The 23,913-nt window shown below is 33.8% G+C and overlaps 1 protein-coding gene across 26 annotated transcripts in view; it reads right to left on the minus strand.

Moving 5' to 3' along the window:
* Positions 1-9,921: 9,921 nt before the first annotated feature.
* ADGRL3 (adhesion G protein-coupled receptor L3) overlaps positions 9,922-23,913 on the minus strand; it is an 818,271-nt gene continuing 804,279 nt past the window's right edge. For 19 of the 26 annotated variants that reach the window (XM_053217310.1, XM_053217313.1, XM_053217311.1 and 16 more), the window contains one exon: positions 9,922-18,046. In XM_053217310.1, coding sequence (XP_053073285.1) covers positions 17,247-18,046 — 800 coding nt within the window. In that variant the 3' untranslated portion in view covers positions 9,922-17,246. Of the gene's footprint in view, positions 18,047-19,925; positions 19,978-23,913 lie in introns of all 26 variants that reach the window. The other 7 variants (XM_053217319.1, XM_053217317.1, XM_053217318.1 and 4 more) reach the window with 2 other exon arrangements.

Here is a 23,913-nt window from a genome sequence, read left to right on the forward strand (position 1 = left end):
TCTATCTAGCAGTAGTTATGTATTTATTAGTCTACTGACTCTAATGGTATACGGTAACTTAATATGTAGTAGTAAATAAATATCTAATGGGATAATTAAATCTCAATAGGGATATAATTGCCGAATAGCATACTAAAACTCTGGAACCATCAGAGCTTCAGCTCATTTATTCAATAGGGTTTTATTATTTGCATAGACAGCTTATATTTTCCCTCTAAAGGATGGCCTTTACAGCACCTATTTTCTGTAACAGTCACATCAAGATTTATTTGTAGCACAGTAAGCTTTGTTACAATAGTCTTAAGAGTTATAATCCTCTTAAGCTCTCCCTTCTCTTAAAAGCATTTTCAAACACTTTGGGCATGAGACTATATAAGCCCCAAATGTGATTTAATCCTCAGTATTTTGGTTTGTTCTTGAAGGTGCTATTCCTAGTGAAAGTATATGTTGGTTTTGTATGTTGTTTGCATTTATGTAGGATAATGAGAAATGGTTGATCATCCTATCACCTTAAAAATTTTAGTGTCCTTAAAGTATGCAACTGCTCTAACATAAAGCCCATATACATAGACAAAGGAATAGCCCCCTTTCAGCAATCAGATTCCACAATTCCAAAATCTAGGCTTTTAAATCTAGCAAACCTTCAATAAAGCATTACCATTCAACTGAATTTTGTTTTTAAACTTGGCAAAATTTAATCGTATGTGTAATTAAATCACAATTAGTCTTTAATTATTCTAATTAAAGATTCGTATCATTTCCTTATGATGGTCTCCCCTGTAGTTTGTTTTAAATTAAATCTACTGGAAATAATAAGTAATTTCTTCTGATGTATGTCCAAGTGTCTGCATCTCACATTTGGAACATTTCAATCTATCTTTTTATTGAGGCCACTCAATTAGTTTTTCCTTCTGTCTATGGAAATGCTGGAAATGCTTCAAAAGAAAAATCAAAATTTAGTAGCACTTCTTCTACTTTGTTTATTCACAAGAACTCAACCACTTCCACTTAGAATAAAACTGAAGCTTCTAATAAATAAAACACAACTCTACACACATAAGGCTCATTGAGCAAAAGAGGCAGAACTGTAATTGTTTTTCACTTCTGACATTCTTTGGGTAGTGCTGGAAATCCTATGGCATTATACAAGACGTTGGATCTTTCCCTTGAGTCACGAAATACACTGCATACATGTTCTTCCTCAAGTATTTGTGAAAGTGGGGGGAGGGAATGCTAAGATTTCGGTTTCTTTACTAGAATTGCATATATATATATATATATATATATAATATTTTTTAACTTATTTTTCTTTCTAACAGTTGCGTGTGTGTGTATGCGTGTGTGTGTGTGTGTGTGTGCTTGTTAGATAAGATAAGCAATCCATATTTTTAAAAATGCTTCATTACAAAGTGTATCTTTGGAAAAATCCCCACAATGTTATCTCAAAGATTATTTCTAACTGGTAGCAGCATTCTTTTAAACTGTTATTTTATTTAGACATATATATGGTGGTGGGGTGTATCCCTCAGCTCTTAGCCTTCAAGCTTGGTGAGAATACTAGCTTTTCTGGCTATCTCTTGCTAATCCTGGATTAAACCTAATAGCATTTTTATTTCTACCCTTTTTTTCAGGAAGAGCTTTCATCAAAACCAATTTAATTACCTTTTCAAGGACACGTGCGTGTTTAGAAAAAGTAGTATTTCTCTACTTCAAATTTCCAAACTTACAGAGTGAAATTCAGGACCTCGGTATAAGAGAAGAGTCCATAGAAAAACTATTCATTTCTGATTTTCAAATGTTTACAATTCAAGTTTATTAAGGAGAAGATAGAAATTAATTGTAATCAACATAAATATGCAGCTTTGTAATTGCAATTGAATTGTGAGTTTAATAGTTGTTTTTAATTAGCATTACACTGGTGAGATAGAAATGGAACTGAATAAAGATAACAGAGGTCAGTTGGATATGAAGCATAATATAGATATGAAAGAATGAAGTTTACATTTCTCAGATGGACCAGGCAAGCTGTAGCATTGTGACAACTGATAGTAGCCTAGGTGTCTTTGTCCAGCTTCCCCCTCACATCAGCTTCTGGTAGGACTTTGCTGCCCTAGTTGGAGATGTAACCAGTAACTTAGGCTGTGCCTATATTATGGTAGTCAATCCCTCAGGCAAAAACTGGTCCAGGGTAAGGAGTAAACCAACCATGGTGAATCTAAATCCTTCCTCAGGCTTTTCTTTTCCTTTCTATTCTTTTCTTTTCTTTTTTAAATTTTCTTTTTTCTTTTCATTTTAAGTAGACTCTACAGCCAACGTGGGGTTTAAACCCACAACCCTGAGATCAAGAGTAGTGTGCTCTACTGCCTAAGCCAGCCAGGTCCCCCTTTCCTTGGATTTTTCCTTTTTTTTCTTTTTAGAGAGAGAGAGAGCAGGGGAGGGGCAGAGGTAGAGGGCGAGAGAGAATCTCAAGTGGGCCCCATGCCCAGCATGGAGTCTGACATGGGGCTCCATCTCAGGACCCTGAGATCATGACCTGAGCTGAAATCAAGAGTTGGATGCTTAACCAACTGAGCCACCCAGGCACCACAATCCTTGGATTTTTCTAATCAGAGCCTTTATATATTTCCATGGAGCTATTTGATTGAAAATCCAAAGCTTCTACCAAACATGACTCTGTCTATAAAAAGAGATTGGCCTGTTAGTACAATAAGAATAGGGAACAATTCTTAAGATTTATTTTGTGTCAAGCACTGTCCTAAACACTCCAGTAACTCATGATTTTAACTCCATTATTCCAAAAACCCTATTCAGTAGATTTTATCATTATCCCTATTTTACAGAGGAGGGAATTGAGATACAGAGAGGAACTTTCTAGTCACAAAACTAGAAAATGGAGAAGGATGCTTTCAACCCAGGCAGTCTGTATTCAAAGCCTGGGCACTCGACCACCATAAAATACTGACTCTTAGTGGGAAAAAAATCAAGCTGGCTCATAGGGAAAACAAGGAAAAACAGAGAAATCAGACACAGGGAAAGTCTTTGTGTTCATTGTCTAGTTTCCAATTAGCCCTTGCCTCACCTTTTCCTTCCCCGATTAAGGTGAGTCAATAAATCTCATTAAAGGTATTTTATGTTTTTATTTGTTTAGCTTAACTAAGTTTGAATTATGGTTCTTTATTTAAAACCAAAGGCTCTCAGGGGCGCCTGGGTGACTCGGTAGGTTAAGCGTTCCACTTCGACACAGGTCATGATCTCAAGGTCCGTGAGATTGAGCCCCGCCTTGGGTTCTGTGCTGACAGCTCGGAGCCTGGAGCCTGCCTCGATTCTGTGTCTCCCTCTCTCTCTCTGCCCCTCCCCTGCTTGCACTCTCTCTCTCTCTCTCTCTCTCCTATATATAAATAAACATTAAAATATAGAGACAAAGTATCTCAAAAAATACTCTAGTAAGAGAAGAGAAACTAGATCACATGTGAGGCAGACATATTGCAGTAGGAGGACTTAGCCAGGAAAATATGAAGAAAAGATAAGAAATGAACTGATCAGGAAATTCTGATCCAAGAATTAGCTCCAGTGTGAATGAGGTATGATATTGAACAATCACATGTTCTCTGTAGTCCTCAGTGTACTCACCTGTGAAGTAAAGGGATTGAATTAAATGATTTCAAGGGTTGTTTCACATCTGCAATTCTGTGAATTTACACTGTACATGGAAAATAAATAAATAAATGAGTAGCTTAGAAAGCAGGGAAACAGGGGCGCCTGAGTGGCTCAGTCGGTTACACATCCGACTTTGGCTCAGGTCATGATCTCATGGCTTGTGGGTTCGAGCCCCGCATCGGTCTCTGTGCTGACATCTCAGAGCCTGGAGCCTGCTTCGGATTGTGTCTCCCTCTCTCTCTGCTTCTGCCCTGCTCACACTCTGTCTCTGTCTCTGTCTCTCTCTCAAAAATGTACGAACAGTAAAAAATATATTAAAAATTAGAAAGAAGGGGAACAAGTCCTGGCTGGTGAGTTGATCTCAAGGCTAGGAGAAGATGCTGATTCATGGAGCAGAGAAACATCAATATGTAAATGACCTTTACAAAACACAGAAACAAATGGGGGAAAAGAGTAAGGCTAAGATTAAACATAAGAGGCAGACTGAGATTGATATGTAGGAAAGATTATAAAAGAGAAAAAGGCTTCCACATTTCTATGAGAACTGGATGGAATTTAGGCCGAATGTGAGGGAGCCTGGTCAGGGATGTGGTCAGCTGGAGGTGATGACCGGCTAGAGCAGAGAAGAGCTCAGGTATGGCTTTGTGAAAAATAATGGGATAGAAAATCATTCTAAACTTAACCCAGTGGATAGCATAAAACAAACATGTGGAAGAAGTGGAATAAATGATGTAAATAACTTTTCTTCTTCCCTTGTGCACTATTTTCTATTATTGCGTAACTGAAGTAGCTGTCGTCATAAAGAAGGGGTGGAGCATGGGCAAAATCGGTGAAGGGGATTAAGAGATCCCAACTTCCAGTTATAAAATAAATAAGTCATGGCAATGACAAGTACAGCGCAGGCAATATAGTCAATATTATACTAATGCTGTTTGGTGAGTATGCTTACCGCGGTGAGCATTGAGACACACATTCAAGTGTCAAATCAGTATGTGGCACACCTGAAATTACTATAACTAGTGTAATTGTTATGTCAACTACATGCAAGAATAACAAGTTTCTTAAAAAGGAGTTAGGGCTCTAGGTTCTTCTAAAATAGGAACATCTGATATTTGTATTCACAGCTTCTCTCCCAGGGAGGGCATATAAATTGCACGTGAATTGGATCATTTCCCCTCTGGTCCCCTTCCCTGATTGTAACAGATACAAATAATCCATCATCGAATTCTTTCTTACTAATTTTGGGTAAAGCCTATTGAAGACAGTGCTCCAAGCAGGCATTTTATCAGTTGCCAAGAGAATAAAAACTTATTTGACACTCTGTTACTCTATCCATGAACGTTATGTGTTAAGTATCTAGGGAATTTAGAATTCACTTTAACAAGGATATTTTGGGATAGCTGTGACACTGTGCTGAATACCACGTGTATATATATGGTCTGATAACAGTCAAATATTCAGAGAAATCTTGAAGAAGCTTTTGATCCATGTAAACAATTCCTGATATGTGTCTGTGAATTTTGCCTGATGTAAAATTAATAACTGACTTTTTTTCTGCTATAATAATATTTATGGACTTTGAAACTATTGATAGGAACCCAGATATTTTGAATAAGAATTTTTCTTCCGTTCATTAAATAATGAAATATATGATTAATAATCTAGCTGAATTTTATTTGAACGATATGTTATCCATCTTCATAAATTGGGAGGAAAACCATATTTAGGTGATTAACTAGATTCATCTGAGGATAAGAAGTTTACTATTTTGGTCTTTCCCATACATCTTCCCTGCTTCAAAAAAAAAAAAGAAAAGTTGTGTAATATTTAAACATGATTAACGCAGATACTTATCCAATATTTATTAAACAGTTAACTCTGCGATTCTTAGCCCAAACTGCACATTAAATCACCTGTGAGCTTTTAAAATTAACTTATACCTGGGCACCATCCCTAGAGATTCTGATTAAATTGATATGGAGTGAGACATGGGCTATTTGTTTTTTAAATATACTCTAGGTGATTCTAATTGAAGCCGGAGCTGGGAAACACTGAACTATTTTATTGACCCTCATACTAACATATAAACATAGCAAAATAAGCTAATATCATTCTGTTTTCAAAATAAGTGAATAAAATATAACATTGAATTAGTTGTGTTTACACAGGGATTTGAATTAGTCTTGAGTCCTCAATCTTAGATATTACTCCAATTTGAATTTTTAAAGCCAAATGTTATTAGTTATTATTTTTAACCTTTTAGGCAACTTATAAACTACAGAAACTATGTACTTAATTTACAACTGTAAACACATTAATTTAAAAATTGTACATTATAGAAAAATAACATGCTATACTTAAAATTTTAAAACAAAAGACCAAGCTTAAAAAGAAAGTTTATATTCTTTTTTCACTTTCCTATTTCTTCTTGGTAGGTTTTTCTGCATTAACAGAATTAATGGAATTCTGTTTTCATCAGTTACAATGAAATTGTGACAATCACCACTGTGCTAAAGACTTTCTAAGAATGTGAGAAATTACTAGCTTTAGGACGTATAAAGCTTATATTTTAATTCACTTTACCTTTCCACAATGCCCCCCCACATTTAAAAATAACTGTGAATTTCTAGACCATGACTTAATTGGTAGAATCAACAGTATATACTAAGTATAAAATACATATTCTCATATCTTATATAAGCAAAGCATGAATATCAAAATAAAAATAATAATGAGATTTAGTGAGATATTTTCACCATTTGGAAATATAAGGAGAATTATTATTTTGGAGATCAGACAGGGTTCTTGCTTTTTAAAGAATCGTGATTATCTGAAGATCATGTTCATTATAATCTAATTCATAATTATCCAGGCATTTGTGTTTAATACCATGGTGTATTTGACTTTAACACACTTAACACACAATTACCAATATAGACAAGATCTTTTATTTCAATTTATACATAACATCTTCAGAGCCTAACATTCTTGATACTTTGGGATAGATATTAATATTTTCTGATCCTGTGACTGGGAGTGAATCCTAGGTAAAGCATCCCAAGTAAGTAGAAAACAGTGAGCTGACTTTCACCTCATTAGATATTATACTGAGACAAGATTCGTCACTGTCAATAAACAAGAAACTTTTTAGTATTGTAATGAAACACATAATTATAACTATTTTTAGAAACGGATTTATCTATAAAATTCAAGATGATGTAACTTTCTGGGCATTCTTTAACTTTTCAATTTTTGCTGCATCTACCTGTGTGACTATTTCCCACTCTACATACAAATAGAAGACCAGCAAGTATCTCTAACTGCAACAATGAACTCTTTTACATACTCAAAAAATTAGTTTAAATTTTTCTAATATTTCTAGTGTGTTATATATAATGTTAATGAGGAAAATTCCACTTTGCTAAGATCTTTCTTATAGGCAATTGCTACATATATGTCTTTTACATATACATGCAATTACATATAGACACAAACACAGAAACACACACACACAGTCTCCCCATTTTTCCATGTTATTTTGGACCCAAAATGATGGAGTAGAACAGTAATGGCTTCTGCTTCAGTTCTACTATATCCATAACCTACTTTGAGAATCCACTCCATATATATTTTCCAAAATATTAATAGATTTTTTTTTTGGTAAAATGGAGAACTTTCTTGATTGTCCACAAAGAGAAACTCGTTTCCCCTTTTCTATAATATATCCCTTAGTATCCAAAAAAAACAGGGGAAAAATACCCTAAGGCATAATGTGTTACTGGGGAAGAAACAGAACGAGACAGTCGAAAACCTTGGTATTGGGAGGAGTGGCCACGCAAATGTGTGAGCACTTGTTTGAGATTGAAACCCCAGACTACCGGAGTAACACAAATCAAAATTTGCATTATTTTTTTAATGTTTATTTATTATTTTTGAGACAGAGAGACAGAGCACGAATGGGGGAGGGCAGAGAGAGAGAGAGAGAGAGAGGAGACACAATCCGAAGCAAGCTCCAGGATCTGAGTTGTCAGCACAGAGCCCGACAGGGCAGATCATGACTGAAGCCCAAGTCGAACACTTAACTGACTGAGCCACCCACATGCTCCCCAAATTTGCATTTTAACAAGATTCTGTTATTCATGTGCACTTTATAAATGAGAATCACAGTTGTTGAGAATGAACTCTGTCTCCAGTTGCTGTAGCCAAATGGACAGGTAGCATTAGAAGATAGGGGACTATGCTAAAAGGAAGGGAGTCAATGGTTAGGGCAGAATTCTTACAGCAGGACTCATTTCATGAATTGTTCTTCCTCCACCTAAAGATTGGGACCAGACATTAGCGGAAATAATGTTACTATAACATTATCTTATCATGAGTTATAAAGTTATAAATTAATATTGGAGGGCGTCACACCTCCAGTATTTCATTAACATAAATTACTTAGGGAAAAAAAACTCAGTTGTAAGAAAAATATTTTGGGTGGTGTATCACAAACTGAGTTCCATGGGTTAATAGTGCTCAATGCATTGCTCTTCAGGTTCCTTGAGGATTTCAGGGCCAGATAGTTTTACGAAAGAGCACAATATATAGTACTCTTTGCAGTGTGTTCTCTGAAGTCTGCAATTAAAAAAAATATCTATTTTACTTTGCTTAATCTGGCATCTCCCAAATTTAATTAAACTTAGAACCATTTTTTTCCATCAAATAAGACCATTTGAAAACAGATTATAAAATGGTGTATTTGATCACTAGAAGTACAGCTGTTAAAACCATTTTATAAAGATTAAATACTGAGAAATTGCATACATAAAGACAAAGAAACGTGCAGTTATTATGCTGCTTTGATAAGGGATGAAATAATCCTATAGATCAGTGTGAACCTTTCACTAGAATTTGATGTGGGTGTATAGTACTATTCTTTATCCATTATGTGTATTGGGGGTGAGGGTGTAAGAATACAAACAACAAGATACTAGTACTAACTTAGAATGTGTTTCAGAATTTTCTAAATAAGGGTTTCATGTGCACCAAGTACAGCATATATATATATATATGGTGATACATATATATCACGCTATATATGTAATACACTTTTACACATATATATCACATACAAAATAGATATTGTATTTACATTGTTTTATTTTTTCAGATATTATATTTACTTTAGAAATGAGCTTAGGAAAGTAATTTGTTCAAAGATAAAGAATTGGTGAAACCTCAGTCTGCCAAGTAAAATGGAGTTTACATAAACTTTGAGTGTCTTAAAAGTAGGTTCTGTATGTTTTCAATGATTCCTTGGCTGTCTGTTACCCCGGCTTCTTATTTAAATGAAAAGGGTTGGGTTAATTTTTTTTCAACGAATCATTTAGTTGATACAGTATAACATTGTAAAAAAAATCAAAATGTACTTTAGACTGCGAGAGTGTGTTTCAAAACTCACTAGCTCTATGACTGTGAGATCTGAATTTCAATGTCCTCTGTAAAGTGAGCATGAATAAAAATCCATTTCACTGTATTATTAGAGAGATTAAATGAAGCAATGCAAAGTACCAGGCACATCCTGGGCACTCAGTATCTGAGGATTCCTCTTAATTTCTTTTCAAAATATCTCTTATGAAAATGTATTTTTAACATTATAAGGGAGAAATATCTGGATTAGATTTTCCCAGCTGATATTTTGTTCATTTTTCTGATGCTCAGTGTTAGTAAACTAAATAATCAGAATCCCTGACACTACAAAATGATGATTATATAATGTCTATCTTTGTGATCCGTAACATATACTAATATTGATAGGGCCCTTTATTCAAAAGAGGAAAAGCATGTCACAGCACAGACCTCTGTAGTCTTCTGTGCACCAAAGTCATCAGTGACTGACTGTCCTTACTTCTACCCAACAATACCCTAGTTTGAGGTGGGGAGAAATAAGATCAGGGGACAGATATGACTACATTTGATTACATCTCAGTATCGGCAGACTTTAAGGGCACGCAGTTCTTAATTTAACTTCCTATCTTTTCTGGAAAGAACAAATAACCTCATAGATACCTTGGGTGGTGGCAGCTCTCTGAAAAAATTAAAAGAGAAAAAAAGAATAAAAGCCCTTGCATTTTACTTTGGATGTGTGAAGAGAAGGGTGGCAGGGTGTAGGGATAGCAAGGAAATATATTAGGAGTCTATGTTTCAATTATCCTGCAGTCTGAAAAACTGTCCCAAAACCAAAGTTTTGGTACTCCCATATAATAACAGTGACTACATCACTTATTGTTTACTGACATTTTTTATTGAGGTTTGTAGCTCATGATTTTACATGTGATTGTACAGAGCATTTAAGAAAAAAAAAAAAGAGGTTGGAAAGGTTGTACAAGGGAAAAAAATCCAATAGATAGAAACCTGGTAGGTGTATATGATAAGATTAATTCCACATGTAAATATATGAGAATGGTAAGAGACCAGAGCCTGCGATAGCTATATTCTTGTTCCTAAAAAGAGAAATCGTTCCTATCAATGAGAAATAACTTAATTAGTTGTTATTTTTAAAAATAAACTATCATTTTAAAAAAAAGATATATTTTGAATTAGATTTAATGATTGGCAAGTGGGAAAACAGTGTGGAAAAATGTCCCAGATTATCCTTCTACTTCCAATGCATTTACAGAAGCCAAATGAAAGGAAATCCAGCTGACTCTTTCTACACTTACTGATTTTGGAGGTCATAGGCAAAGAATAGTGTTAGAATATACAAAGAATTGTTTATAAATGAACACATTCTGATTGTCTACAGCTGTTTCAAGACACATCATTTTTATTACTTAGAATGGTAAAGGAAATCTTTATTCTGAAATGAGGCATGAAAACCAACTTTAAATGTTTTTTTCCTCATCTTTCTTGATTCATGATGGTATTTAAAACATAAGACATTGTGACAACTTGAAATTCAAGGCATTAAAAATGCTCTCCAACATGAGGCAGTGGTCAGCAGAAGAGGACATTGTGTTCTAGTCACTGTATTCTGTATCCCCAAAGACCTCTACCTACTATTAAAGGGTTGATGACATTCTTGATATTTGCCAAACACTTTTTGAAGTCAACCAGTCCATTTCATCTTGAAGCCAGGATCATTTACCAGTTTTACCTTCAGAAGAATCAGGGAATTTTTAACCTTTAAAAAGCTACTTCAGGTATGGATTTCAAACACATTTACTTGCCAATGTAGTGTGAAATTCTGCAGTCTTGGGCCATTGAGACAGACTTAACTCTTTTTAAATTTAAAATCCTCCAATATTGGACTAACTGTAAAATTTTAATAACCTCAGATCACAGAGTGGAACATTCTCATTTTAAAATCACTCATTCTGAATGGCAATGTTAATCTAAATTAGATCCTTAGGAGTCGGCTTTCCTTTCCTCTTCTTTCAAGCTCTTTTCTTTAGCATTCTAGAATGAAAGAAGCATTGGGAATACTTTTAGACACATTTGGATTATGGAGTACTTTGATACATGTCATACAACTGTCTGCAGAATTTTACAAATTGACTACAATAATTGAAGAGAGAAAGGACTTGAGAGTAATATTTTCAGCTGTGTAATTATTTGTTCAGTCTCAATGTAATATTCATATATATAATAAATTAGCCTGTAATATGAATATTGCTTGGTTACAGATTATTTTGCACAATGTACGTAATTCCAATTTAATATTAATTGAATGTTTATTAGAAAGATTCATAATAAAGCTCTAAAAGGTGCATAGCTACTGGTAGCATTAACTGTGTTGGCATACAATAGAATAAGCAGATTAGAGAGTGAAAGTGAATTGAGGCAAAATACTTATATTTAAGAAACATTTATAAAATATTCATGTGTCCTTGAGACAAGGTGTGGCTAGACAAGAAATATCTAAGGAGTGCTGAACGTGTTTAGAGTTTCCTGTGTAAACAGCAGGATAAAATTATCATATGGTATACTTCAATTTTTGTTTTAACACACCAGTAGCACTTGTTACACTGTTAAGTTTTTACCACTCTAAACAATTTCATTATTTTTTCCTGGAATTTTTTTTTTCTTTTGAACTCGAATTTAGGTCCTGCTGCCTCACCATAAGTATGCCAACTTGGATCTGCCCTTCTTCTGTTCATATTGTGATGGAAAAGACTTGCTTATCCCAACAGAGGGTTTTCCCTTGTGTAGTCTTCCTCAACTTCTTCATTATAAATCAAAGTTCTCCTTTCACGTGCCTTCTTAAAAACCATAGTTTGCCTTTACTTTTGAAATACTCTGATGGGACACAAGTGAAATGAAAAAAGTTTGTGTGACATACTATTAAGAGAGAGAAAGAAACATCAAAAGATAGCTGAAACGAAGACATTTGAATAATAACCTACAGGTCCTGGATGTTGGAGACGTGCTTTTAATTTTTGTAAAGAGGGTAGGGCAATAAGTTTATTGAAAATGAAAATATGCAAAACTATAGTAACTACCTGTTATATTGCAAAAATCACAAAGTTTGCAATATTGTAAACAAGCTATTTCTTCTGCAAGCTGTAAATAAAAGGAATCAAAGTATGTAAGTAAGTGTATAGGTGAAAGTTAAAGATTGATTTCCCTTTTAAAGCAAAAGTGAAGTAGAAACTAATCAGGTTAATTAGAAAATAGGAAAGATTCCTCTTATGGCCTAAGCAGGAAAGAAGCAGCTACCAACATTTTAATTTAGAAATGAAAATTTAGATATTTATCAATATTTTTCAGATGGCTTCAGAAGTATGTATTTGCTGATTACAAACTTGAATTTCTGGTTGGGATCCATCAAATCTATTTTATGAGCTCAAAGAAGCTTTCCACGTAGAATTCATTTGCACAAAAATGCTTCCATAAGCTATTTTCTAATGTTGCTGTTTCACTCTTGTGCTCCCATGTTCCTAATTTATTAATGTGCAGAAATCTAACAGAGGTTGTATGTAAAGTATTTTTAGAAATGCATAGTAATTGTTTATGTTGTGAGTTATAATTATGAACCACTAAACATGAACTCATCAAATCTTAATACCTTGGTACTACAATATACTAGGAAGATCGTACATATTGTTATTTTATCTCCAATAGTTTTGTAACAGAAGAAAGGACATTCTTGTCAATATGTTTAGAATTGCTCAAAATCAAATTAGAGTCTGGGTTTCTTTCTTTCTCTCTCTAAATTTGTAGTAGTATAGTAGTTCTGTAGTGTTTTTGTTTTTTCTAAAACACCTCAAGCAGTAGCACTTTGGTATAATACTAACGCACAACTTCTGAAAACAAATGTTTCTTTAACTAATAGGAGCTGATTATTGATTAGTCTGAGTTTATCTTTAGACAACCCAGAAACTGGTTTTCCTCTCCCTTTTGTTCTCTATACTGCAGAAAGTCAGTCTTTAAAAGTTTTTAATGTCATTTTTTAAACTAAGTAAACCTTTGTCAATGGATTGGAACATGTGTGGGGCAAAAAGCTGAAGATACTGGCTAAAATTAAGTCCATGGGTTCTATATGACTATTACTAATTCTCTTATATGTTTATCTCTATTACCATGAAAAGTTTCGTCACACCAACTAAATTAATTTTTTAAAAACACTAAATCTTAAAGATCTTTTAACAATATGTTGACATTTTTAGGTTAATGGGGATTTTAAAAGTATATATCATAAACTACACTTTAGTTTTGAGTCTTTGTGAATTTGCCTGATAGGAAGTTAAGGATATTTCCATTATCTACATTTTATTAATACAGTTTCCTGATTATTTTCACTTTGACATAATTGTTCTCATGCAAGTTCTTTTTTGTCATGATTATTTAAGCATGGCAATTTATTATTCAACTATAGTATTTTTTACTTTTAATAGAGTGGAACTTGAGGGATGTTCAAAAACTTAAATTGAAATTCAAATCTATTTTTCCTTCACAAAATGTAGTTTTCTCCATAGATATTATCAGTTAGGAACATGGGCTGTGCAACAATCCAACATTCTGTGAGTCAACTAGACATGAGATCTGTTAGCTAGTGTCCTGCAAAGTACCTTGGGAGATAGACCTCAAAAGAAAAAAAAAAAAGCTCGAGAGTAAAATATTACAAAAATATTATTTTACTAGGAAATAATAATTGGTTTGTTTTATTGGCATAACTTTTACTTCCAGCTACCCAAATGATGTGCTATGTAGGTACAGTCCGTCTGCTTGATGAAAATTTAGTTTTTTATAGAATTTCAAATAAGCATATCAGAAGTAGGCAGATAAGTAAGTCATGAATGGCACAGGGTATTGAAGTATAGTCAACCAAAGGTGGTAAAAAAACAATAAACTTTTTAAAAATTATTAATTTATCAATAGCTATGCATGAAAATACATGTGAAAAAAAGTCAAGTTTAGGAACTCAAGCCTTGCTAGTATAAAAAGGACTAAATGAATACATGTTAGATATACACAAATTTCTATTGAAATGTACACATAATTAGCTCCTATATCTACTGTTTTGTTTCAGTATAGTCACATAAAACTTGAGGGAACAATCTCTTTCTGTAAAAGTCTTTGGGATCTTGTCTCTCTGATAGCACATCAATTGTGATGTATTCGAATTCAAACATCTCACCCTTTCATCTTTATGCAAGGGCTTGGTAGTAACTGACAGTCCTAAATGTCCTTCCGCACCAGTTATGTATTCAAGTGATTTTCTTCAGTTGGTCTGTGTAAAGCTGGGGAGGCTACCTGTTTCAAATTCCATGTAATGACACATAAAAGATAGCGGGCAGGGAGGTAGCAATATCAGAAAATCAGAATTGGCAGCCTCAGCAAGCTGACTTGAGGTAGTTTCCCCATTGTTCTGTGAAACTAGCTTCTTACTGACGAGCTGCTTTCATATAGATCTCTGCTGAATTGGCGAAACAAGCATAAGCGCTCATAATCCACAGGCCAACTTTAGACAAGTTGTCTAAAAGGGGCTTTTTCATTACCAGATGTATTCTATGCAACAGATAGGCAAACCACCTTTCAGGTGCTAATATTGCCACAGTGTGGGATGTGAAAACCTAATTACCATTAAAGCTTGAGGTTCTCCTGCAACTCAAGAACAATTCTAGAGACTTAAAAAGGAATGATGCATAAAATATTCTGAGGTGAATATTAAGATTATGATGTAGTCTGGCCCAGCACAGAATTCTTTCTTTTGTCATATATTCTTAAACTATATAGAGATTACTGGTTATTCCATAAACTATTCCATCTCATCTTAATTTAAGAAATTAATTAATAGGTGGGTGGTGTTCAGATTTGGGGGGGAAAAAAGAAGTCACCAAAATATCATACACTACAAGATAAATTACAATTTGGCAAATTCATTCTAGCTTTGCTCTAGAAGGGACTCTATGTTTAGACACTGCTGGTAAAGGTTCTTCAGTAATTGGAGATCTAGAAAGTTTCTTTGAAAGGACTTTGTTTCATATATGGGGCAAGAAAAATTAGCATAAAAATGTCTTCTACTATCTTTATAAAATGGATATTCTCTTTGCCATTAAACTGGCAGCTTTGAGCCAACTGAATGACTTTAAATTTCTGACATCAAAATAGAACTTACAGGAAAGGAAAATAAGTGACTCACCCCCTCTTCAATTCAATACATAAATCTCTGATTGAAGCTGGTTTTTATAGTAAGCATGATGGCTGCTGCTTATAAAATAAGCACATAGTAGCTGATATTAACCTGCTTAAAAGTAAGTTATGCATCTTATTTCATTCAACATAAACATGCCCATCCCATTTTTCTGGTTTACTTTGTCTGCAAAAATGGTAAAATTTTGTGCTTAGGTTATTCTTCTAGGCAGATCTGATTTCTATTGCATGGCTCATTTGGGCCATAGAGTAATCGATTAGCTAAGTATATATAATGAAAACAGAAGGAAAGACGAGAAAAATGAAAAGAATAATTCATCATATAGTACATACATCAAAACAATATCTTCTAAATCTCAATCAGTTGTTTATTGGTTGGCAAACAAGTTTCACTTTTACAACAAATATTAGTAATGAGGTCATCCAACTTTGAGACCATACAAAATGGATCATAAATTTAAAAAAAAATTATATGTGCTGCTAATTTACCTCTTGTATTCCTACATTACTTAAAATCCTGTCAAATAAATAAATTTTCCTGTTAATAAACAGAAGAGTTTAAAAAAAATCACTTCAAAATAACTTGACCTTTCATTTCTTACTACAAGGGAGTGAATTTCCTTTAAAAATTGGTAGTGCGGGTGCCCACTTGGGGATCAGACTGAGCATTCAGCACTTTAATGCCTATGGGATACCGTTTTTTTTTTCACATGCAGAAGCCCCACTAGTTCTATTGACGCCTCTTGACTTCTAGAATCATAGCTACTGTCTTGGTGATGAACTGCTTGCCAAATATACTTTGCATTACAACAGATGTATACTGTAAACATAAAAGTTCGTCCTGCTCTAATCTGCAAAAATGCTCTTGGAAATATTCTGACTGAATAAAGATATATAGTGAGGGAAGGAAGTCTAATTTTATTTATTTTATTTTTTTGTAAAAAATAATTTGTTTGCATTACTAGAAAATGATTCTTATAAAGTGATAGTTTCATTTATTTATTTATTTATTTATTTTGCCAGGTGAAATTTTAAAGAAAAAATAAAGGAAAAATAAAAGGAAAGAAAAAAAGAAGAAAGGAAGAAGAGAAGAAAAAGCAAAGAAAATGAAGGAAGAAAGAAAAGAAGGAAGGAAGGAAGGAAGGAAACTTTGCTCTCTTACTGGCAGACAAACTTGCAAGACCAGCACGAAAGAAAAAGAAAAAATATCTCTTTTTTTCCACTACATTAACAGGACTCAAATTCTGGAGGAACAGAAAGCTGACTATATGTGCAATGCTAGTATCTGTACATTACATAGAAATTGTTCAATTTTTTTTCTGCCATTAGTTTTATCATCAGTTAATACAGCAAATCATAAAATATGCATTTAGCATATAATTCTAGAATTCCCCTCCATTTCATTATTAATTTGTTGTTTTATTTTGTATTCCACAGCTATTCCCACTGTGGTCAATTCAGGTTGTGAGTGACTAAAAACCACTATGTGATACAGTTTTGCTTTGTTTTTATGTTTGTTTGTGCAGCACTCCAATCTAGATGCAGCATTGTTACTAATGTCAAACAACTGTTCTGGCCTTTTAAAAATCAGGTCCTTGTAATTATAGTAACAGAGCATCAGAGATGTTAGAACAAACACAACATAATTCAACAAGGCCACAATGAGCGCCATTTTCTTCATATCTCGTTCATTAACATAATGAAGTCTCCATCTGAGGGGGAAAAGACAAGAAAGGAGAGGGCACAGGGGAATTTCAGCAGTTATCTTTCTCCCCTGGGCTGACCTAAAAATCCCAGTTAAAAAAAAAAAAAAAAGTCTGAAAGTTTGTGTTTGTCTTTCAAGAACAGCATAAAGATTTAGGAGTACACACATTATTACCACTGCTTATATCAATTCAGAACAGTCAACCAGGTGTTAGCAGTTTTGTTGGTTTCAATTTCTGTGTCATCTTCTATAGACTAGTGACCAAATGAGCTGGTCCTTTTGAACTTCCCTCTGGAGGGGTCCCATCTTTGTTTGGAGGAACTATAAATCCATCACTGCTACCGCGACCTAGCTGATAGTAGGTGTGCAGCTGATGGACGTGGTTTCTGGAGCCTAGGTTTGGCATGCTTTTGTAGTAAACATCTTCGGCATCACCACATTTGGCCGGTGGGGGTTCGGTCTGGGTGCTGGTGGTAACGCTCTCTGTGGCAGGCACACCAGCCAGTGCTGGCATGCTGGTGTACAGAGAGTCCCTATGGGGTGACTGGAGATCTTCTGTGTGCTCGTTGGTTAGCAAAGGGAAAAAACTCTCACTGTGGTCTTGGGGGAGCCGCCTTCTGGTGTAATGGTGTGGCTGGTGGTTCTCTGTGGAGTAGACTCTTGGGGGAAGCAAAGGAGCATCAGATTCCTCATGAATGAGTTCCAGGCCCAAACTCTCCTCGTGGTTGAAGGAGGTGGCGTCATCCAGGACAATGGCATCATCTTCACTCCCACTGCCAAGGTTATTCACCAGCTTGTTCATCAGATTCCTGTTCTGTTCACTGGAGCGCTCGTGGTTGTTCAGGTAAGACGGGATATAGTTGGAAGTGAGTTCCTTCAGAATCTTTTTCTCTAGGGCGGTCTCATTGTGGTTATAGCCACGGTCTATGATTTGCACACAGTTGCTCAGGTATTCGCCACTGGCAATGCTGTAACTATTGCCATGGTTACCATTCAGTGGTAGAGTATCCATGACACTTGTATCCCTGGCATTGTTCAGAAGCCCCTCTGAAAAAGATTACAAAACACTATGACATTTACATCCATTTGGCCACAGAACACACACACAAACACAAAGGCAGAAACATCCGACTATGAAGTATGTATAAATTGCTAGCACGTTTAATTAATTATAAAGTGTTTGGAAACAAAACATACTATTAAGTCTATATGTACACATTTTTATATACACTTGGGGACAATTGATAGGAACCTTATAAATGGAAAAGTATCTAAAATAATTCTTTAAAATAACAATTTAAAAAACCTATAAATTTGTAGTTTCCACACAAACATTGCCTGACACTATTTGAAACATATTTGGTTATAACTTAGAAAAAAAATAACGCAAAATTTTGGTGTAATCATTCATAGCTTTCAATTTATACACATCAAAGTCAATTTAATAATTCATTACCTTTAATTTTACATGTTGTTTTAACATTAAAATAGGCATAATATTAACATAATTCATGTGTGGTACTTTGAATATTCTGGTCAAAAGTGAAAGAATCAAGCAGCTTCTAATAATTTGATATATAATTTTGCAAGATTAAACATAATTCCTACACACAAAACCACAAAAGGATTATGTTAAATTTGTCAAAATGATGTAGTCATGAAATAATGCTTAGTCAAATAAATGGCACATCAAAATAATATGCATCTAGGAACTTTCAAAACAAAAATATTTAGATTTACTTTCTAATATCATTTTCTACATATTAACCCACTAGTGATTGTTTAGGGTCATTAGGTAATACTACAAAAGAATGTGTAAAGACACAGGTATCTGATTCCTAAAAACATAGTGTCAGTATTAAAGATTCCATGTCATAATGAGTGATGACTTTGTGTGCATATTAAACTTTGAATTTAAAAGAGATTGAACATTTTATTCTGGGAAGAAATAGTTGCAGTGAAATAAAATTTAACCACATGCTTCTTCAAGGTTTTTGCATTCTCTTGAATGAACAGAAATCCAAGAATCTATAATAGTTCCAAAATCAGTTCAAATGCAACCACGAAAGAAAATAAAACACAAACATTTAACCAATACTCATAAGTAAGAAAGGATATTTCTTTACAGAACAATTAATTGAAGAATTCTATTAAACTTCTCAATACACTGCTAACTTGTGAAAATATAACATTCATTCTATATCTGTGATGCAGTTATGTTTATCAAAACTGAACTCCTTCTTTGCTGGTTTAAATAAAGTGTCCCAAATGTATCAATTTATATATGGACTTTTGCTGCATACTCTGTATTCAAGTAACAGTTTCTAAAGACAGCAATGCATAAAATTCATTAAAAAGCAGCCATCACAGACATAGGGTGAAGCGATTTATTTTCATGTTATAAGATATCTTGTAGACAAATCCACAATGTTAAGAAAAATAAAAGTAAATGTTCTTTAAAGGGCCATATGTGATGGGTGATTGCTGCTGTGGAGGCTGCCATGGTATGCATGATGGTTATGGCTGAGTGACTGATGCATTGAAACGTGTGTATTACTTCTGTTGTCAATGCATTAGGTACAGGTTGGAAACAACCATAGTAAAATAAAGTGGATATGCTGCATGTGACATATATGTGTATGATGGAATGTAGTAATAAAAAATAAAAGCTTATGAATTACTTAGCAAAAATAAATGCTTAATTTAAAAACAATTTAACTCACACAAACATTACATGAGACTTAACAACTATGTTGATTATGTGACACAGTAAAAGAATCAGACAACAAAAGCGTCTAATCTCTATTAACGTAAATTTATATAAGTCGATTCATAGGCTCTTTAGTTTTTAAATTGTGAGATGAACTGTTTTTAATAACTACATCATCTATATGTGATGCAATAAAAGTGAACTAAAAAAAATTACATTTGATATGCAATGTTTAGCTTTACTCCCATACTTGTCTCTCTGTAGGGCTCTAAACGACAGCATGAAGAAAAGGAAAGAAAAAACAACAAGTAAGCTTACAGCGACAGTAGAAGAAACATGAGTAAAAAGCAAATTGATGATATGCAGAAAAAAGAGTCAAAGGAAATAATTTCCACTGCCCCCAAATTCATGAGTCTGTGTTACATGGTTTATCATAATTAAAAATACTGAAATGTTAGTCAGAAAATAAGAACCCCCCCTTAACACATGCTAATAAAATGAGTCTTTAATAAGCGTTTCTACAGTTTATAACAAATTTTAAACAAAAACACATCTATTTTAAAGTTAAGATTATCACACCAACCAAGGAGAGTAAAGATTTGAAGGCAAGCCATGACGATTCCCACAACTGCATTTCAATATTGCATATATTTATGTGTATGTATGTTTGAACATACCTGCTTCTAAGAAATGTTATTTAATTTTAAAATTTTTCAGTAAAATTATAAATAAAATCTTTAGCATGTACACAGAGAAAAAAAACACAGTTGTAGGTTTCCATATTTGTGTCTTTTTTCCTTTATGAATCTTTTTTTTCCACGTAAAAAGGTTATATTTCCCCCATTATAACTATCCAAATGCTTCTTATCATTTGTGAATAATACTGATCAGAACTGTCATTTCTGGAGCTCATATTCAAAAGTCGTGTAACTTTGAAAAAAGAAAATGGTTAAATCCAACTGTTATTCTGTATCAAGACAACAGGAGGGGAAGAAAAATACCACCATCAGTGTCCGGTTTTCTTCTGGATTCTTGCACAATCATGCAATCAAACATTTTTAGAACTGATCCTTTAAAAAACAATCCTGGCAAAATTATTTTTTAAAAAACACTCCTATTTTAATCAGGTCATGAAGGACGGCTCTTGCTGATTTTGTTTACAGGAAGGTTAAATCATCCTAAAATCAAAACCTGGAAATTCATTGGGGTAGGTCGTTTCAGGAGATTCCAGCTTGTTAGAATTTCACCATTCCTTTAAGAGATGGTTTTTGCACTTAAAAGTTGATTTGCTTTTCAGAAAAAAGACTGACTTTATTTCAAGATGGAGAGGAAGGTTCTCTTAATAAAGTTTCAAAATAGCTTTAGAAAAAATAATTTGAAATAAAGAGCCAAAACAGTATACTAACAGATGCAAATCGTTTGTAAGCTCATTATGGCTCCTTCCTTAAATGACAGAATTTTAGAACTGGAAAGCCTATGAGAGATAACTGAAGCTCAATTCCTGCTTCTCAGAGATGAGGGAACTCCAGCCAAAATAGGCTGAACCTTATCTAACTCCACCCTGCTAACAGTGGAAGAATTGAAATCAAAAAGAAAATCTTGCAGATTTCCTCTGTGCCCTACTATCTAGCTCTTCCACCTGCCTTAGGCTTTGAAGCCATCATAGAACATTTATTTACATATTTTATAATATAATCTTGTATTCTTACCACCTATCATGTATTCTTCATTATATCCTGTCCTAAGGGTATGTCTTTCTTTAAGTTCTATGGTAGAATTAGTTACTTTAAAATGTAAATTCTTTTGTGAAATCATGACTTTGGCTCTATATGCTGTCTTGATAGGTTAATCTATAACAAGATTTATCTTGCAAAAATTGAATTTTCTAATCCTGATAAGAATATAATGGTCCAGAAATACAATGCATGAAGTTTTCAAAAATGTCCACAGATAGAATCTCAATCCGATATAATAAAAGCATATTATTCATCTTTATTCCTAACTCTATATGCTTCAGTAACTCTATGAACACATCTCTACATATTTTAAATAAAGGCATTACAAACAAATATGGATACTTATATCTGAATGCTCCTTTGCTTGGATGGTCTTAGTGCAACTGAATTAGAGGACCCAATACAACAGAACCAAGTGGTACTTCAACATAAACCACTCCAGTACATACCGAGCCACCTATATTTCATGTAAGATTTCCCCTTGCCAGTAAGAATATTAAGTGCATTCATCTGAAAGCATAAGATTAGTAGCAATATGACAATCACTAAGATTTATTTGGGGTCAGTGGTAAAAAGAATGATTTTAAGCACTACCATAGTTTAATATCTTAAAAAATATTAAAACATTAAGCCATTAAATAATTTCACCTCTGACTCTGAGAAACATTAATAAAATTATTTGCTCTTGTTTTTAAGAAAAGTCAGTAGTATTTATTTAATTTACTGGGAAAAACAATAAACCCATTCAGAAGCATCATTTGTGTATTTATTGATCATCGTAATAGCAATATCCAGTAATAAATTCCACAGGAATAAAACCTTATATGTATATGGTATTACTTTAAATTTGCATCTACAGAATTTCACTTTGATAGTGTTTACAATAGTGTTCCATCCTTAGAAAAATCGCCTAATTTATGATTCCAGTAAAAATAAAACAGGACAAGAAAGCAGATATTGAATTAGGGAAGACATATAGATTAATAATTGTTAGTTTTTTGTTACATAAGACATTAGAAATTATATCTGAATAATCAAAAATGCTAAACAAAATGTGGTCTAAATTTTTACATGTTCTGAAACAATATTCAATAAGTAAAACAATTTTCAGTGTTTTTCCAACTCTTTGCATAAAGTGAATAATGTAGAATAGATTTAATTTGCAGATATGATATAAATCTTCACTTAACATCACTGAAAACTTACTAAGATGTCAGCACATTGCAAAATGTTTATAATGACACAATTATCTGTAACTTAATCTAATTTAAAAAACAAAAAAACAAAAAAACCCAAGCCTGTATAAGGTCTGCTGACTTGTTCTGTTAAGCCACATTTGTTATGTTGTGAAATATACAAGTGTTATGTACACTTCACTGAGGGCCACAATAAAATAGGGACATTGACAGAGGAGAGACAATTTAGAGAGGGAACCACCAGGAAGGACCCAGAAACTATCTCGTATTGATGGCACTGGGGTGGTTTTACTGGGGAAATGGAGGACTCAAAGAAGCTAGATCAATTGCTTTCAAAGTATTTAAAAGGATTGACACAGAAAGCAGAATACTTTGCTCTTCCTTGCTCTAGAAGGCAAATCAAAGCATCATGGTCAGAGGCAAATTTCAGCTCAGTGGAAGGAAAAAATATACATAACAAATGGAGCATTTCAACAATTGAATGTATGAAATCCTGAGGGGAGAAGGGTCCCATTAAAGGAATTGGGCACAGGCTGACAGAATGTCAGCAATGTGGTGAAGAGAATTCGTGAGCTCTATCCCTGCTTTTGATTCTCAAAGTCTGATTCTTAGACATGCAGGCCTTCTGAAACTTGATAATTCAAAAATTCGCTAATTACTTCATCCTACTGAGATACAGTTTGAGCATATTCCTGAAGTCACTCTGTATTACTGACTTCAGAATTTTTGAAATAATTTAAAATCATCCTTTGTCCCTGGCAAGGTATCTGGGAAACTCAGAAGGTTTTAGACACCCAATTTCAGTTCTGCAACAAGCAAACTTTCATGGGATGGCCACTCACACCAAGTTTTACACACTCATGCCACTAATCTTTTATCTCTGACTGAGAAGGAAAAGAAAACACAGAGATTCCCATAAAGAATAATAGAAATTTTATTCAGAATTGCCTAGGAAAGTTAATATACTGCTAATCTGTCACATCCAACTTCAAACAACCACTTTTAAGTCTCTTTGTTATAGTGAATTTTCTTTCAGATATAATATTACATAAGTGGATCCCTAACTAGGACTTTTCTTTTAGGAAAGTTTTATTTGACTAATTTTTTTCCTGTGGTTTCTTCCAAATGATATGAATTGTTTTAATTTCTTGTGCCCCAGTACATCTTTATTCTTAGAGAAGGTAATGCCTGTCCAAACACTCATATTGTAAGTGGTTTTAAAGAGATTTATGCTTGTTTGGGATGTAATTAAAATTTTATATCATTTAAAGT

This window comes from Acinonyx jubatus, chromosome B1, assembly GCF_027475565.1.
Source record: "Acinonyx jubatus isolate Ajub_Pintada_27869175 chromosome B1, VMU_Ajub_asm_v1.0, whole genome shotgun sequence".
Lineage (NCBI taxonomy): Eukaryota > Metazoa > Chordata > Mammalia > Carnivora > Felidae > Acinonyx > Acinonyx jubatus.